We start from the raw sequence: 19,545 nt of genomic DNA on the forward strand, positions 1-19,545 counted from the left end.
ACATGGTGAATAAGTGTACAGTATGATAATGTTACATGATTCATGAAGAACGAAATGCGAACGTGGCCGGTATGTTAACATAACATATTTATTAAGAGTTATTCAGATAACTATAGCTTTATGCTATAAGCGATAAAATCCAACACATAGACCAGATATGTCATCTTGAAAGGCAATTTAAAATAAAAATACAATAGAGAACAACTTGCTCAATAAGAGTACAGTATGATAATGTTACATGATGCATGGACAACAAGATGCGAACATGGCTGGTATGTTAACGTAACATAGCTATTAAGAGTTATTCAGATAACTATAGCATAAATAACATGCTAACAAGTTTACCAAACCATCAGTGTCACTCAACACCAAAATAAAATGGGAAATAATATAATAATGTTTTAATAATTTCACATATAAGTCGCTCTAGAGGATAAGTCGCACCCCCAGCCAAACTATGGAAAAAACTGCGGCTTATAGTCCGAAAAATACAGTACTTAAAAGCAGTGTTGTTAATCTTACTTTAAAAAAGTAATTAATTACAGTTACAAATTACTTTTCCCAAAAAGTAATTGCGTTAGTAACTCAGTTACCTGAATGTAAGAGTAATTAGTTACTTGGCAAAGTAACTGCTGATAATTTTCTTTTTTTTTTTTTTTTTTTTTTCCCTCAAAAAAAAAAAAAAAAACCCCAAAAAAAACAACAACTACAAATCAGGTCACACAATGTGAAGTTTAAAGGTTTTTTTGGGGGGACAATTGGCCCAAGCCCATTTTTTTACCCTAAACATAACTAGACACAGGGGTATTGTGGATATTGCGACAACTAGATAGTAACCTTTGCTATTTGTGGAATTCATTCAATATTGTGAATCAACCGTTAATGTTGCTAAAATTGCTCCCGTTATTGCATTAGTTCTCTTCTGTCCACTTTTGACATGTGTAAGTTTCAAAACTATTTCATCATTTAAAGATAGATTTAAGTCAAGATTTTGCCGATTTAGGAGCATTTTAGATAAAAAGTGACTTAGGTTCGCTAGGAAGATTCTCTACAACAGAGCCTTCCTGAGAAGTCTACTGCTTTTAGATGGTGGCTGTTTACTAACGCATCTAGTTCTTTGTTATACATGTTGCTAATGTTGCCGTGTCTGTCATTTGGATCTAGGTATGTATATATGTGATATCTACCGAAGCATCATGTGGGCGTAGTTTGTTGGCGATCGGCTACAGTCAGGTATTATTGGAGCCACCTAGCATAGTAGCATCGCGTTTGCAATGGCGTCACTCTCCCTTGCCTCCCCACTCCTGCTCTGCTGTCTCGACTCCGCGTGTCCATCTTTCTCAGACTTTTCTCGCGTCAGTCAACATAGTAACGCACGCCTTTCCCGCCTCAGTAACGGTAACGGCGTTGCCAAGATAAGAAAAGTAATTAATTTGATTACTCACTACTGAAGAAAACGCCGATAATAACGCTGTTATACTGTATTCTAACGCCGCTATTAACAACACTGCTTAAAAGTCAAAGCTACTAGTCACAAGTATAAGTAGGTAATTAGACACTGATACACTTAACATTTGTAGTAGGTCAGTTTACAGTGACAGACGTCCAATTCATTTGAAATGGGAGGGCAACAGTGAATGAACACATTCTTTGCCACCCTCCCACTTCAAATGAATTGGACGTCTACTAGTGATAAAATCATTTAAATTCACAATAAATGGATGATTGTCTGCCACACGATTGAATTCACTGTCAATGGCAGTGAAAGAGTTAATTACTATTTCAAATAACGAAACATATCCTCTGTAATTATCTGATGAAGCAAAACAATGGACACGCTTTCTTCTATAGCATACATCTAACAAGACAGAGCCTGCCGTAATGTTGTCACTTTAGCATCTGTCGTCGAAAAACTTGGGAGCCCATCTGGTGTGAGACAAAGTGATGGAAATGTAGTGTATACCACCAACTACAAGCACACACGCACGCGCACACACAACTGCAAACTGAGATTATGTAAGTGAGTGTATGAGTAGGACGAGCTCGTCTTATTCTGCGATGCAGATGTCCAAACCAGAGCAGAAGATGCCTGGAGCTGCGGCACACATGCGTGCACGTACACACGCGCCCTCATAAAATGCGAAGCTAGCCCGATTCCGGATGCGACTCTTTGACGCGTGTGTGTTTACATTTGTGTATATGTGCTGCATGTACTCACGCATGTGGCCGCAGGTTGATGTAGTTTTTGGGCACAAAGCCTTTTCTGTTGTGGAGCTCAGCTGTGTACCAGTTGGGGTCATCCTCCATGTTGGTGATCTAGAGACATGTCACATAAAGAGGTCAAGTATTTGCCCATTGTGGTGTCCAATCACATAGGTAACTGTCAACAGTTCTTTCGAAGGTAGCAAAATCCCACATAAAATTAGACATTTCATCCATTTTCCATAAGGCCTCATTAAACTCACTATAGTGAGCTGGAGCCTATGCAATGTACACGCTGGACTGATCGCCGCCCATTAGCAATATTCTAATCTAAATTATTCTATTTTTATTTTAATATGGTCTTCATGCTAGACCATCATTTTTAATGACACGGATTATATCTATATCAAAATTATGAAAGCAGCATGCGCTGCCTGATAACGTCTGATAACGCATGATAACGATAATGAGACAGTCGCTGTCGTTAGTTGTAAATTAATATTCTATGAGCAAGACTGTAGTTGTTGTTGTTGTTTTTTTTTTTTTTTTTTTTGTATCAATTCCAACTGCTCCCAAGTCAATTGCTATTGCCGTCAATAGGTGTTTTCAATATCAATTTCACTCTTTTACCAACGACCACAACTCATTATCTGTGACCTGGGCTGGCAGTGAATGAGATAAGTTCGTGATAACTCATGAATAGATGTCCACTGAAGTGACCGCTGTCCCTGAAAGGGTTAAATATGTTTACGCGTATATCACGTTCTTCTGGTTGTAACCTGTTTAGTCCCCGGGTTACGATGTACCCGACTTATGTGATTTCGACTTTACAACATCCGCCTCATCCACCATTTTGTCTCTAGTCGTTATTTAATTTTTTTGTTGTTGTTGTTGTTGTTGCAAAACAGTACCTAGTTGTACCTCATAGTAGCTTTTTTTTTTTTTAACTTTATTTTATTAAAATGAGGGTTCTGCCCTTTGGTGAAATGTATTTTTGATTCTAATGTTGACTTTTGTTTTGTGATGCATACTTTTGTTTTGGCACAGGAAGCATAGACCACATAGTACTTCTGCACGCGAATGTGCACACAAAGAACGTATTTGTTCACACGAAGACGAATGCGCAAGCAATCACGAGGAAGAGCGCATTTGCTCCCACGAAGAAGTCGCGCAGCCGAGTGATAGAGAGAGAGGGGAAAGATGACAGTTTAGCTCGCTGTCCAGCTAGGACTTAGCTCCAACATCTTGACGAGGATAGTACAATGACGTATAATACATGTTTTTTAGTTGGTTATTTTGAGATTTTGGGGATACCTAAAGGGTTAATTCCGATTTTCGCGAAAATTCGGGTTTCGTTGCCAGCGTAGGAATGGAAATCGTTAGTAACCTGGGGACTACCTGTATAATGCTTTTTTTGTACTGTATATGTACTGCATATTCTGCAAATTTATTATTATTATTAATAATAATAATAATAATAATACAGATATCCCTCATTATGTTGTGCTTCAATCTAGGCACCCTCAGTCCATCGTGAACTCTTAAAATAATGATAATAATAATAATAACAATAAATACAGTGTTTGTTTTTTTTAATTTTTTAATTTTTAATAATGTTCGATATATCCATGTATATATCGGGGGTGGAGGTGGGGGGGCATATCATATATTTATCTCTTTCCACTGCTGTTGAATCTGAATGAATACATTGAACACTACAAAAAAATAAATGAATAAAATTATTCTTATTATTATGATGTAAATAAGCTCTGCCTCTACTTTGCAGATTTTTGATTTTCGCGGGGATGGGGAGGGGCGTTCCCCATTTACAGCGAAAAACGAGGGATCACAGTCAATTTCCAACAATGTAATACCTGGTTTTTTTTTTTTTTTTTTAAATGATGAAAACAAGTACAAATAATGTATTTAAATTGATGATTTAAATATAAAACAATTTTTAAAAAAACAAAAAAAGGAAAAATAATGATTTAAATATATAAAAATAATATGAATTATTATTATGCTAAAAGGCTCTTTTATTAGGGGGTGGGGGGTACAGAAGAGCTTTGCTACTTTTTTCTTTTGCTTTATGTCTCAAGCATCCATCATGATTAGTCTATAAACGTCAAAATGGTTTCTCAATCAAACATCAAAATTGTGCTCCAATGGGGAAACTCCCAAAGTGAAAATGTCAGAAAAGTCCATCAAACAGCCAGTTCCCTCTTGCTTAGAAAAGCACATTTCAAGCACATGCAATTTCAATGAAAACTAAGTCTGCATTTGCTGTTGTTATATTCCAAATTGGCGCACTGCCCCTAGCATGCACTGCCATTCAATCAAGTTTTAACATTTGATTGCGGCTGACATGTTAAGCTTTAAAAGAAAAAAGACAAAAAACGAAAGTGGAAAAATAACGTCTCCTTCGCTCATTTTCACACCTCATACAACCGCCCACTCTGCATACTTTATGGCTTTGCAGTTAGTTTCTAAGCAGCAGAATGTTACAGAGTTGATGAGTTGAACACTTTTATGATAATAGAGGTTTACCGTAAATCTCAATTAAAAAGTATTTTACCCTGATTGCTGACAATGGTGATGACTATACAGTACGTATATTAGAGGAAATATATCGTTTTCAACTGCCTTGGGAAAACAAGTGTGGCTTTTAGCCTCGGTTGGTTTTAAATGAGAATTATCCCACACAAAATTACGTCACTGGTTTCTAAAAAGATAGAATGATAGCGAGATTGCTAATATGTAAATAAAGATACTGCATGTATAGACACGTAGAGGGAGACAGTATGTGGATTTATTGATCGACTGCAGGAAATAGAACTAACCACCGTTTGGAACATGGCAGGTCACCTCATCAGCATTTTTGTTAATGAATCCGCTTTTATAGAATGTGGCCATGTGTCTAAAAGAATTGTTTCAATATTTGCAACATATTTTATACGTACACCACACTCTTTTAAACCTTAGTGGAGGTTTTCTAATGGTATTCATAACTCTTCTTCCTCCAATTTAACTCAGTGGCTGCCAGTGACAGCGATAGATGTCAGATTCATTTGAAGTGGAACCCTGATAAACTAATTGTGTTAAATTGGCGATCATTGATGTCTACTACTGAGAAACTTATTCAAATTTACAGCAGAAGGATGTTTGGATACCACATGATTGGACACCTATCATTGTCAACAGTGGCAGTTCTAGGATTTTTCTGAAACGGGCCAAGAACAGGCCATTATGTTCAGTGTTTGTTTTGGTCAACAAGGCAATACACAGATTATCCTGCATCTGGCGGTAAAAACGACTTTGCTGACACTGTCAGGCAAAAATGAACCAGGAAACTTTGCAATTCGTATTTAATCATACTATGAGCAAGTAAGGATACAATACATGGAACAATAATGTTAATCACTTTTCGAAAAGCCATCTTAAACACAAAGCAGTAATAATATTTAAAGGTGCACAATGACATTAAAAAAAAGCTTTTTAGAAATACTTCCAAAACAGATCTCAATGGTGAATTTCCCCATTTTAATAGACAATTTTTGCATATTTGTTCCTGTTTTGCGTCCGTGTTCATGATCAGCCAATTACGAGACCAGTTTCCAGTCTTCGTCCGGCTTGCCACAGCTCTGTACTCCCCGTAAACTAAGGCTCCGCCAACTTTGACAAGCAGTCTGAATTATGTCTACCACTCAAGCAAAATAAAAAAAAACGTCATGAAACGTCAAAATCCAGTAAAACGGCCGGGAGCGAAGGGGGTTGCACCGGTGAAAATGGTTGGGAGTGAATGAGTTAATATAGATGTGTTTCCTTATTTTGTATGTCTGAACTTTAATTCTATGGCGTGCTGATGACCAATAAACATCTGTGAAAGGCAGTGGAGTCTCATATGCCATCAGCGTGGCAATAAAACGCAGCCGTAAAATTACCACACTCATTTTTATTTACCGTGAGATAAATGGACTCATTGCAAATCGCGACAGGCTTAGCAACTTCAATAAAACACAACTTGGTGACGGTGCTTTAGGTGTTCATTTACGGCCGACGTGCAGCCAAGCATGGCATTGAAGAGGCAAGACACAACAGTGTACCCTCCTTTGTTTCGTTGAAATAAGTACCGGTAAATGTTTTGGCCACTCTGGTGCGCGTTTTTGGCTTTGCGCCGCTTTGTCCGCTTGCATATACCAAGCGTCCGACACAAAAAAAAATCTCATGACCAACCCCCCCTTCCCCTTAAAAAATTTCTCCTCGGATATACACAATTTACGTAGTTCAGCCTTTCTGACTTCAAAACAGCAAATTTCGCCAAAAGGTGAGAGATTTTCATGCCTGGTGTTTCTTAACCTTCACCGAACCCCTGAGGCTTACACACTGAACCCCTAGAACCACTGCTCTACAAACAACATAATCTAAGGGGCAGTTTACATGGCGACTGCGACATGAAGACGCAATGACTGTGTTGCGGAGTGGCCTCGCGTTCGTATGGTGTCGGCAAAGATGGAAGGCGAAGACACAAACCTTGGAATCCTGCCTCCATAGTGGAAGAATTCGATTGCCGGGACTTGAGGGGGGCTTACTCCGCATGCATATCAAAAGCTCCCGCGGCGCCACGCCGATAACGTCAGCACTCGTACACGTCACATTGGGCGTGCGCAGCGGTGCTACTAAACATTAAAAACAACAAATATGGCGGAACGTCGGCTTTAATTTACCGTTTAAAAATTTTTTTGTTTTTTTAATAGGTTGAATGTCTCCATTTTTGCGCCTTTTTGAACAAAAGAAAATGCCATTGTTTGGAGTGGGCAGGCATATTGTCTTCCGGGCTGAGGAGGTCAGAGTGCATCATTTGCTGTTGCCTTGTAAATCTGCACTGGCCCTTAAGGCCTGGCATGAATACTACATCGTTTTCATGCGGAATTGCGACATTGTTTGAATGGAGATGGAACCATACTGTATAAATCCAAACATGAAATTTTTCGTCTTCTTGGAGAGTCACCATGTAAGCAGCCCGTAATTCTTTCTCACTTCAGAAAAGAACGATTTGCCGATTGCCCTACTTTGTGCTAAAGTAGGAACAGGGGCATTTCAGGGGCCATTCAAATTAGAGGTGGGGCCAGTGCCCCTGTGGCCCCACCCCTGAAACTGCCACTGATCGTCAATGGCACGGAAAGAATTAAGGGTGAAATTGGGGAGAATTGAATCAGGAAATATTCCTGCCGCAAAATTTCTGACACATTTCCATGGATGAAAAATATGCTCATTTTAGTTAATGTTGTAATGATGAGTCTGGTGTTTTCTAAATGCGCAGATAAAACACAAGGAGATTATACACAGATCATTCATTAGTTAAAGGGGAAATTATTTCAGTTGGCAGCAAAACAAGTTAGCTAATAATAGGAGCAGGATTTACTGTATTTACTCTATTATCTGAGGTATTGTTGCAATTCATTAGAAAAAAAAAAAAAAAAAAAAAAACACTTCGGGAGAGTTTGCAATGCCAATTTTCCCTTTTGTGTTTTACAACTTGAAGAAGAATTGATTTTTTTATGCTGGTGCTTCGCCTCAGTCTTGGCCATAGAGACACAACTTTCCCCCTTAACAAGACTATTTTTAATATTGTGAATCGACTCTCCATCCTAAATGACTAATGTGTTGCCAAACTACACACCGGGACGTGGCCAATCTCCAACACAAAAACAAAACGTTTTTTTCCCCTCTTTAACTCCAGGAGAAGGCAGAGGGACCAAACAGTAAACCATTCATAGCAAGGTGAAACCGTCAATGAGTAGGAGTGTGACAATATTTTGATACGGTGATATATCGCAATACTTATCAATATGCTCCTGTTAAAGAATCAATATATCGTTTTTAAAAGGTGACATTGTTTGACAAAAGAAGCAACTACTGTAGATGTTACTTACAAAAGTGTCTATGTTAAGAAAGACTCATTTGTTTACAAAAATGTTGTCATAATACTGAAATATGTTGTCTCCACATAGTCTCTGTTGAAGACAACTTTGACAGATTGTCTGAGAAAGTTTTAAAGAAAAATCATTGTTTATTGTCCACTTTAGAAATAGCTCGTTTTTCTCTTTAACTATTTAAATGTTTTTATATCTATTAGTTTCAATGGCATTCAACGAGTTAATAATTGTATCATTGAATAACGTAACTTGATTTCCTGAACCATATATTGATGATTGTTGTATTGCCATTAGTGTTGTTAATAACGGCGTTCGAGTATAACTGCGTTATTTTTTTCAGTAGTGAATAATGTAATTAATTACTTTTCCCATCTTTGCAACACCAATACCGTTACGGAGGAGGTGAAGGGGCGTGTTACAACAAGTTGGTTGAATGAAGCACAAGTTGTCTGATTTGTCACACATCCGCCTGCCTGCTCTGGAGAGCGCAGAGCAGGAGGGGGCAGGAGGGAAGGGGGTGGGGACACCGTTGCAAACGCGATGATGTTTGGCTAGGTGGCTCAGAGCGTTAGCATAGCATTTGCGTTCTCGTTAGCATTAGCATTTAGTGTGGCGAGTGTCTTCTTACACTCCCGGGCAATTTTTTTTTTTTTTTTTTTTTTTTTTTTACAAGTCACTGAAAATAATGTAGTTTCCCTGCTGAGTGTGTATTATCATCACCAAGTTGACATTGTCCTTGCAGACGCTACAATATATTGACTTTTTTTTTTTAATTACCAAAAATAGTCACTTGCCGTAAACTTTTCTTGAATGACCTATCCAAGAACCTTGTGTGATGTAACTAGAGCAAAGACGGGAGAGGCAGATTCCTGCACATTGAAAATATATCAACTGTATTTTTCAGACTATAAGTCCGTTTTGACCCTTGAGAGTCGAAGGACGCGCCGGCGCGTCCTCAGCGCACGTCGTCTTTGAAGCGCCCTCACGTTTTAATTACGTCACCCACAAGCCGTTGGTTGGTCTCGTTTTAAAGTGCGGAAGTTGCGGTTTACTCTCGTTATTATTTGAAGTCAATCGACCAACTAGAACGTGAGATATTGTCATTTAAGTTTTATAGTTTTATTGTCCTCTCAAAAAAACATTAAAACGCTGCATGGATCATTTGTTTATGTCTATATTTCCATCATTTCTTGTCCTTTTTCAAAACGGAAGCTCCATGAAAAAAAACACAAATCAAACGAACCCTTTCGAAGTCACAGTGGAAGCACAAAATGCGTTTTTTTTTTTTTTTTTATAAATATAACTGCCGTGCGAGGTTCTACTGAACGAGAGGGAGGAGTGTTCTGAAGCAGCGAGGTGGCGAGCGACGGCCGTTTGGATCGAGCAGCGACTTTGTGTGACTTTGACAATGAACGGAAAACTAAATTTAGCGCAAGCAATTGTGCTTTTTGATCAACTTGAGGAAGAGGATGGTCCAAATTCGTCATCATCGTCTTCTTCGGAAGAGTCCTCGAGTGAAGATAGTGACGGATTTGAACACGTGGGTGACGCCATCGACGAGCAGAGGTAAGCCAACTCACTTTTTTTTTTAATGCTGAAAACGTTTCTTTTGAAAGTTTCTTTTGATATTGCAAGACAAAGTTAATTTTGATGCAATATAAGTGTTTGTGTATATAATAATAAAATGTGCATATCAGATCAAAGTCGTACGTGCACTGTGGGTATCCCAGGCAGGAATTTATAATTTGTGGTGTTCCTCTTTCTATATGAAGATTAGGGATGTAGCACATATTCAGCTATGGTATTCTTTCTATTTTCATACATATAGATTTCCATTATTATTTATTGCTGTATATATTTTTATTTTATACTTTATTATTTTCATAAATACTGACTTTTTTTCAGGTACATTTATAGTGACAATGAAAGTAAAGTGAAATGAAAATGGAAGGGTAGAAAGAGGACCGACACCCCATGGAAGTGTGAGCTGTGTGATGTAGCCCTGTGTCTAATTCCAGGACGAAACTGCTTTTCGGAGTGGCATGCCTGAAAAAAATGTAACTTGTTTATTGTAAATATTTTTGAAAATGCTTTTTTTCCTCCAATGTTATATATATATATATATATATATATATATATATATATATATATATATATATATATATTTTTTTTTTTCCCCACAATCAGTCTTCTCAATTTGTGTATATAAATGTGTGTTCAAGAAGCTTGATTGTGTGTACATAGTTTTCATCAGGTGATGGGCCGCAATACCTAAACTCATAAAGAGATGGCCTCTAAACACTTTTTGTGTTAGATGGTATATATTTTTTCACTGTTCTTCACTGTTTGGTCTGCTGTATATAACCTGTTTTGACTAGAGCATGTATAAAGGCAAAAAACGCCTATGGCTATACCTGTTGTTTATGTTGAATTGTCAAATATAAGACTATTTATTCTAAATTTTTTTGGTTGAATGTTCATCCTAACATGTTGAATAAATATTACAAAGTTTCAAAACGGTTCGTTACGCATGTTTGGTTGTCAATTGGACATCAATATTAAAAATTTTGACAAAACGATTTTGGAATTTTTGGTCTTTTTGGGCCCAAAATGATGATTTATAATTGGTCAGTGAAGGAAACAACAGTTTGGACATGAAGTTCAAGGTGTCACAAAAAAAGGGACCAAACCAGGCCATCGTAAACAATTCTTTCTTTGAAATATAAAGGCAACTTCAAAGGCATGCAAAATCAGACAAAATAGGCCCAGACCTTAAAGGGTTAAGTCCGTTTTTTTCATAGTTTGGCTGGGAGTGCGACTTATACTCTGGAGCGACTTGTGTGAAATTATTAACAAATAATTATATCATTTTACAATTTATTTTGGTGGTTTGGAGTGACACTGATGGTTTGGTTTGTAAGCATGTTATTTATGCTAGTTATATGAATAACTCTTAATAGCTACTGTATATTACGTTAACATACCGGCCACGTTTGCATTTCGTTGTTCGTGCATCATACTGTACTCTTATTCAGCATGTTGTTCTCTGTTGTATTTTTATTTTAAATTGCCTTTCAAGATGACATATCAGTTTTATGTGTTGGATTTTATCAAGTAAATTTCCCCCAAAAGTGCGACTTATACTCTGGTGCAACTTATATGTTTTTTTTCCTTTTCATTGCGCATTTTTTGGCTGGTGCGACTTATACTCAGGTGCGACGTATAGTCTGAAAAGTATGGTGTATATATATATATTAGGGGTGTGACGATACACACAAGTCACGGTTTAAGGAGGTCATGGCTCGGAACGGGTTCAGTACAACAGGAAAAACAAAAAGGCTTTTTCTCACAGCATTTGAAAGTTGAAGATTGCGTACTGTTAAACTTTTATATAGGTGAATTTAAAAGGAAAAAAAATGTAAAAAGTGTGACCTACATTTTTTTAAAATGAAAAAATCAGTTCAATTCACACAGTTAATATAAACATTTGATGTGAAAGATGTTATAGAATGGATCATATAATAATGTGTAGAACATGAAAAGTAATGTTACTTTTCCTGTTTTTCTTTGCTGAGTAACTAATTACTCTTACAATAAGGTAACTGAGTTCCTAACTTAATTACTTTTTGTGAGAAGTAATTTGTAACTGTAACCAATCACTTTTTTGAAGTAAGATTAACAACACTGATTGCCATACAATGAAATAATTTGTTATCATGAACCTCGTATTGCAAATCGTATCGTATCGTGAGGTCTGCAGCGGTTCCCACCTCTAAATGACTGTACTCAGTATTCATTCAGTTGCATTTGAGCAAAATCTGAACCGTACAGCTGTTAGCTCATGTAGGCCAAACAGTACTGCGAAAGTTAACTGTGCCCTCATTCCCTTAAAAACATGAGTCAACAACAAACAGTCAACTTAATGGAGATGTATTATGCATTTTTCCACCCATCATTTAAGACGGTTCCCTCAAGTTCCCTGGTGTGTAACTAAAGTGCGTTTGATATACTGTAGTACATATTTTAATGGCAATACCTCCTAAATCAAGAAATCAAGTATGTTTTGCCTTTGGTGTGATCATGTTATATCCATGCAAAATTAACTTTGCCGACCCTAGCTGCTGAGTCATGGGTTGACAAATTACGGCACAGTACAACAAAATTCCGAAAGTATCACTCATAGAAACGCTAAAGAGTTTACACAACAAAGATTAAATAAACAAGTTTATATCTCATTAAGTGCATTATTTATCCTGCAGTTCTCAGAATTTATACATACAGATACTACATGCATTCATTATCAGTGTTGTTCAAGATACTTTTGAAAAGTAAAAAGTTATATAGTCACTTCTCTGGCAAAGTAACTAATTACTAGCATCATTGTTAATAACAGCATTTCTAACAGTGTTATTTCTTTCAGTAGTGAGTCATCTAATTAATAGTTGTTTCCATTTTTGCAACGCCGTTACTGTTACTGAGGATGTGAGGGGCATGTTACTACAATTTTGTTGAACGAAGCTTGAGTTGTCTGATTTTGCTACAGCTGCCTGGGAGAGAGCAGAGCGGAAGGGGGAAGGAGGGTAGAAGGCGCTGATGCCTTTGCAAATGTGATGAGAATTGGCTAAGTGGCTCAGAGCGTTAGCATAGCATTCACATTCTCGTTAGCATTTAGTGTGGCGAGTGTGTGTGTTTTTTTATTTATTTATTTATTTTTGTTTTTTTCCATAGAGTTAATGGCATTCAGGTGGGTATAATTAATTGAAAATAATGTACTGTTTTCCTGCTGAGTTTAAATTATCATCACCAAGTTTGCATTGTCCTTGTAGATGCTACAATATGTGCTCACCTGTAAATGTTCTTTCTAAATTTTTGGAAACCTTATTTATTTATTAATTGACTAAAACTTATTAATTTTTCAGATGAAAACATTTTGAATATGCTCTCAATTAAAGTTGGACGAACACATTTTGATATGACTAAAATATGACTGATAAGTATTTGCATACCAAAGACTAAGGCAACACTGATGGCCATAGACATCCAATCTATTTGATGGTGGAAGGTCGGCCGCGAAACCTCAAATGGATTGGACGTCTACTCGTGACAAACTAAATTCATAGCAGAACAATGAAAACAGCCACATAATTTGACATCTATTATACTGTAGTCAATGGCACAGAAAGAGTTAATATTGCGGCCTTTATGGAATCAAGTTTTTATTTATTTTTTTTATCACCAAAAATAGTCACTTGCTCTGAACTTTTCTTGAGTGTTGTATCCATGAACCTTGTGTGATGTTTTTTGATCAAATCAACTACAATCTCTAGCGAAAAGTATGGAATCACCTGTCTCGGACGAGCACTCACTCAGACATTTTATCATGTAGAACAAACTCTGATAAAACGCTTGAAAAAATAATGAATTAGTTCAAAAGTGCAACTCTTTAGCATTCAGAAACACTAAAAGAAATGAATAAAAAACATTGTGGTGGTCAATAAATGTTAATCTTATAGAGCAAGTGCCAGGAAATAACTGTATATATGGAATCACGCCATTCTGAGGAAAAAAATGGAATCATGTGAAACAAACAAAGAAATAACAATCAAAACACATCTCTAGTATTTAGTAGCACTACATCTGGCTTTTATGACAGCTTGCAGTCTCCGAGGTATGGACTTGATGAGTATTCTTCATCAACTTGGTGCCAACTCTCTTTGATTGCAGTTGCCAGATCATTCTTGCAGGTTGGAACCTTGCTATGGACCTTTTTTTTTTTAATTTTTATTTTATTATTATTTTTTTTTAATTTCCACCACAGGTTATCAATAGGGTTGAGATCTAGGCTATTTGCAGGCCATGACATCGACTGGATGAGTCTTCTCCAAGGAATGTTTTAACAGTTTTAGCTCTGTGGCATGATGCATTGTCAATCCCGGAAAATGATTTCATTATCCCCAAACATATTTTCAATTGAATGGATAAGAAAGCTGTCTAAAATTTCAATGTAAACTTGTGCATTTATTGAAGATTTAACCACAGCCATCTCCCCAGTGCCTTTGCCTGACATGCAGCCCCATAACATCAAGGCCCGAGGGAATTTTGATGTCTTCTTCAGGCAGTCATCTTTGTAAATCTCACTAGAACAGCACCAAACAAAAGTTCCAGCATCATCACCTTGTCCAATGCAGATTCTTGACTCTTGTTTTTTATTCATTTCTTTTAGTGTTTCTGAATGCCAAAGAGTTGTACTTTTGAACTAATTCATTATTTTTTTCAAGCTTTTTATCTGAGTTTTTTCTCCATGATAAAAAGTCCAAGTGAGTGCTCGTCCGAGACTGGTGATTCCATACTTTTGCTAGGGGTTATAGAGCAAAGACAGGGCAGGGCACAGAGATTCAGAGCCACACCTGCATGTTGAAAAATATATCTCTATATATTAAGGGTGTGACGATACACTCAAGTCACGATTCAGTACGTACCTCTGTACAGAGGTCACGTTTTGGTGCGGGTTCAGTTCAACAGGAAAAACAAAAGAGCTTTTTTCTCAAAGCATTTGAAAGTTAAAGTTTGCCTACCGTTAAATTTATATAGATTAAATTTGTAAAAAAAAAAATGTAAAAAGTGTGACCTACTTTTTTGGAATTAAAAAATCCGTTCAATTCTATCAGTTAATATACATATCTTTAATGTGAAAGATATGTATGAATGTATAATGTGATAACGTGTAGAACATAAATAGTAACGTCAGTAACTAATTACTAATTACAACGAGGTAACTGAGTTACTTACTCAATTACTGTTTGGGTGAAGTAATTTGTAACTGTAACTAATTACTTTTTTAAAGTAAAATTAAAAACACTGATTACTATTACTCTACTCTGTCAGGCCATCTCTGGCTTACCCGCACATCTTGCCCTATGTTGGTCAAACAATAACCACCTCTTGGACGTGCTGTGTTCAAGGTAGTGTGAGAAGAGCAGAGGTGGGTAGAGTAGCCCAAACCTTTACTCAAGTAAGAGTAGCATTACTTCAAAATAATATTAGTCAAGTAAAAGTAGTCGTCCAAAAAATGTGCTGAAGTACAAATAAAAAAGTATCCAGTGAAAAGAATACTAAAGTAATGACTTACATTGTGAGTAACTGCTTATTTTTGTTTGATTTTTGTTTTTAAACAATGGGTTTTTTTTTCTCTCAGCACAAACATATTTACTCTATATGAACTGCTGTTATAATGATACTGTACAATAACCCATTACATAACCACATTAAGCCAAAGAAATACCCCCAAAAAATCATTGAATTTCAGCAAGAGAAACAGACACTGAAATTAAGCATTATTCAGCCAAAGGGCACGCGTGCCCTCTAGTGGAGAAAATAGTTCCTAGTTAGAATAGTGAATGGATCATATCTCCGGTTTTCCGTGGTCAATCGGTGCCAATTAAAAACTGGAAGAGAGGTTTAAATACGCGCTTTCGAGTCATGTTAAGGGCAGCACTCAATGTCAAATACTTCATAGTTTACGGCGCTTTAAAGACGCCACGTGACTGATCAGGCTGGCGTGATCATAGAACGGCAAGCTTGCGTCTGATTGGTGTAATGAAGTCATGTGATTGTTGTTGCGACGCCTCATTGGTGAAATTGGAAGCGCTACTCTTGGCATCGCTAGCATTAAAAAAAATGTAGAATAACGAGGGAAAATGTAAATACTCAGAGTACCATTTTTCTTCACAAATCTACTCAACTAAATGTAAAAGTATGGTTTAGTAAAACTACTCTTAGAAGTACATTTAAAAAAAAAAAAAAAGTTACTCAAGTAAATGTAATGGGAAACAGAGTACATGTAATGCGATACTACCAACCTGTGGGGAAGTGCCATATGGACTCTAAGGCTAGTACGAGAATATAAATTTGTTAACAGAGAACACTACAGAGAGCAGCAGAGACATCTGTAAAATGACAGACTCATGTGCCACGGCGCTGCAGGGGGAGACTTTTTACATGGATCACGTAACACAAATAACTTGGGTAACGCTCGCACAATACATTTGGCTGTTATGGAATGAGAAAATGTAACACATTATGCAAGAAGTTACAGCAAAAACTAGTTTTGTTATGTAACTGTTGTAAGGGCGTTAGTTCCAACACTGTTATTCACTGTATATTGCTGAGCCCCACAAAGGTCCTGAGGGTGCTGAAGCCTATCACACAGCTGACTGTGGATGAGAGGTGGGGTATTAGTTGTGCCAGCCAATCACAGTATGCATATATGCTCCAGATTCTTTTTTTTTTTTTTTTTTTTTAATTTATTCTCTATTTTTGGTCGGTTGCACCCTTTGTGCCCTCTACTGAACAGTAGCCGCCCTACAAACTATGACAACAATGTTTATCCACTTTTTCATTCTCATCACGTATTGACTTTATTTCAATAGTGCAGTACTAGCTAAGAAAGTGGCAAATACTAGCCTAAATTTGCACAGTAGTTCATCTAGCATAAGTCAAATTAAATATAATGCCTTATTTTAATTCCACTTTTATGAGGCTTTTAAATCCAGTGGCTTGATCTCTTCTTGTCCTTTACAATTGCATGAGCCCTGAACAGCTGGCATGCTACAAATCTAGAAAGTAGCGTCACAGCTGTGCAAGAAATGTACTAACTAGTGTTGCACTGATACTATTTTTTGGTTCCTGATCCCGATTCCGACATTGTACGAATACATTTTTTGAAAAGAAAAAAATATATATAATTTTTTTGATACTAAATTACTGCACACTCACATGACTGTAAGAGTAATTGTTGTCAAGGCTTGGTCAGACAATGCTTAACTCATTGCCTGCCATTGATGGTGCTAGACATCCAATCATTTTGAAGTGGATGGGCTGACAGCGAATAATCAAACGTTCATTCGCTGCCGCCCAATTGAAATGGATTTGATGCAGTGGTGTTACCAGCATGCCAGGTGTGGGTGGGCATTAGTCTTACCTGGGGGGCAAAAAAAAAAAAAAAAAAAAAAGCTACAATGCTCAAGTAGGTCAAAATCCAGTATAGGGCTACTGCACCTTAAAACATGTTTTGTTTTCTCCCTGAGATAACTTTTGTTGTGATTTGGTCTAAACAAATAAAAGTTGATTTGATTTTATTTGACTTAGAACTCATCCATAACTGAACAGTATGGACATGCAGGTGACAATGTTTTTTTTAGGTAACCTATTGTGGTTCCTCGGTTTTATTATTATTATTATTATAGTTATTCTTTTTTTCCGCAGCCCCTTTGAGCTCAATTTAACCCACTAGAATAATTCAAAATGCACCAAAATCGGCAGGCAGGTCAAGATAAGGTGCAATCTATGATACCATGTAAAGACAAATTCCAAATACACTTTGTAGTGCCCCCTAGCAGTCATTCTTTGTCCCGCCAACGCTTTGAGCCCTACTTTGACCCCCTCAAAATGCTTCAAAATTCACCAAACTCAACAGCCAGGTGAACACTGGTAAAAACTTTGATAAAATGTAAAAAAAAAAAAAAAAAAAAAAATCTAAATATGCGTAATTGTGAATAGCGCCCGCAAGGAACAAAACCAACATTTCATTTCATTTTTTTTAAGGTGAAAGAGGAGGTAACAACGCAAAGGTTAAAACTTAGAACACATCAGTACTATATGAATTAAGCCTGAACGATATATCGTTTAAACATCGCCATCGCGTTGTCCGGGTGCGCGATAGTCCCATCGCAAGCACGTGCGATAGTTTTTATTTTTTTTAATCCACATACGCCTTGCTTTCTGCTCTGCACAGCCTCACACACTCCCTCTCCCAGCCCTTTGTTCCTCTCAGTCACTGCTGGCACTTGCTTATTAAAGTTAACGATGGCTTTGATCTGGACAAAGACTTCACACGGGCATCTGTCAATCATCGTTTAACTTGTTAAACAGTTTCTGCAAGGGAGCCGCGCTGGAATGCATGTGTGTGCGTGTAGAGACGTTGGAGACATATAAATGCCAGAAGTGATCATGAGGAGTTTGAAATTTCTACATTTCACTCCAACGCTCACAGCTAAGGGAGATAAACAGAAGCATTTAATAAAGCCAAGCATTTATCTACTACAGTACTTTATTCTTGTTCAAAAATGATTTGGTTGGACAGTTATGTTTAAAACTGATCATAATTATGACTTTTGAAGTGTTTAAAAACCATTTATTTGTATACATTTTTTAAATCACTTTGGGGGAAAAAGTGAGAAAAAAACATGTCTTATATGTATCTCTTTCCAATGCTAAATCTGAATAAATACATTGAGCACGAAAAACACATACAAAAAAAAAAAATAAAAAATTGATGGGGGGACCCATTTTGCGGTTTTTCACTTATCGGGCGGGTTCTGGTCCGCATTAACCACAAAAATCAATGGATCACTGTACACTGTGGTGATGGTGAGTCATCCAAAGTCTTTCCAAACAGCTATTCAAGTCATCTAGTGAAAAAAAAAATAATAATAATATCGCAATATATCGCAAACCCCCCAAAAATCGCAACAATAGTTTTTTCCAATATCGTTCAGGCCTAATATGAATGGGATACCATACGCGGTGCCCAGATTGCCGTTTGTACTACATCCAGTTTTCTTTGTGTGGGCAGAGCGTGTCCGTGGGTGGGCATTGTCCACTCCTGCCCCTCCTCCCCCGGTAACGCCCTTGATTAATAGTCTAATAGTAATAGTATGTTCATATTTTTACGGTGGTGTCAGTAACTGGTGGCCATCTTTGGTAGGGCGACCAGCGGTTGGAAACAAAACCGCGAAAAGTACATATTACACACAATTTCGTTATTTCTTTGCACTCCACAATACCATCATTTTTGTGTCGTACCGTTACCGGTACTGGTGCAACACTAGCACTAACAGCTCCTCTTAAAAAAATGTTAATGCCAAGAAAAAAAAAATGTATACATTTTTTTTGTATTTTTTCGCTGATGAACAATCTCATAGGGTTATGGATTTATTAACTTCTTCCCGCACAGTTCGAAAAAAAGCAGTGAACTCATTCTCTTTTTGCCTTACCTTTAACAACTCTCCTTTGTTGAAACTCAGTTCATCACCCTCGGTGGCACGAAACGTATAAAGTGCCACTGCTTCCATGCTGAAAACCTCCAGCGCACGCACACACACACAACCCCACACACCAAAACCACACAGTCAAATACTTCCACTAATGTTCCAAAAATGATGCGGGATTCAAAATTGAAAAAAATGAAACTTCAACAGAACAAAAACAACAATCTAAAGATGAGGTGATGGATTCTGGTATGTCTGCAGAGCAGTGGATGAGCGATAGTGGGAGGCTCAGAGAGAGGAAAAACACAACTGGCTGCTGCTCAGCAACACACTGCCATGAGTAACATTCAGTGAGAGAG

At 37.2% G+C, this 19,545-nt stretch overlaps 1 protein-coding gene across 1 annotated transcript in view; it reads right to left on the reverse strand.

Moving 5' to 3' along the window:
- The window catches only part of grapa (GRB2 related adaptor protein a), a 117,779-nt gene extending 98,260 nt beyond the window's left edge, over window positions 1–19,519 (reverse strand). Inside the window, exons 1-2 of the mRNA XM_057817412.1 lie at window positions 19,193–19,519; window positions 2,219–2,316 (exon numbers count right to left, since the gene is read on the reverse strand). Of these exons, the coding sequence (XP_057673395.1) occupies window positions 2,219–2,316; window positions 19,193–19,270 (176 nt within the window). The 5' untranslated portion in view covers window positions 19,271–19,519. The remainder of the gene's footprint in view (window positions 1–2,218; window positions 2,317–19,192) is intronic.
- Between the last annotated feature and the right edge of the window lie 26 nt (window positions 19,520–19,545).

The sequence above is a fragment of the Corythoichthys intestinalis genome, chromosome 16 (genome assembly GCF_030265065.1).
Source record: "Corythoichthys intestinalis isolate RoL2023-P3 chromosome 16, ASM3026506v1, whole genome shotgun sequence".
Classification (NCBI taxonomy): Eukaryota; Metazoa; Chordata; class Actinopteri; order Syngnathiformes; family Syngnathidae; genus Corythoichthys; species Corythoichthys intestinalis.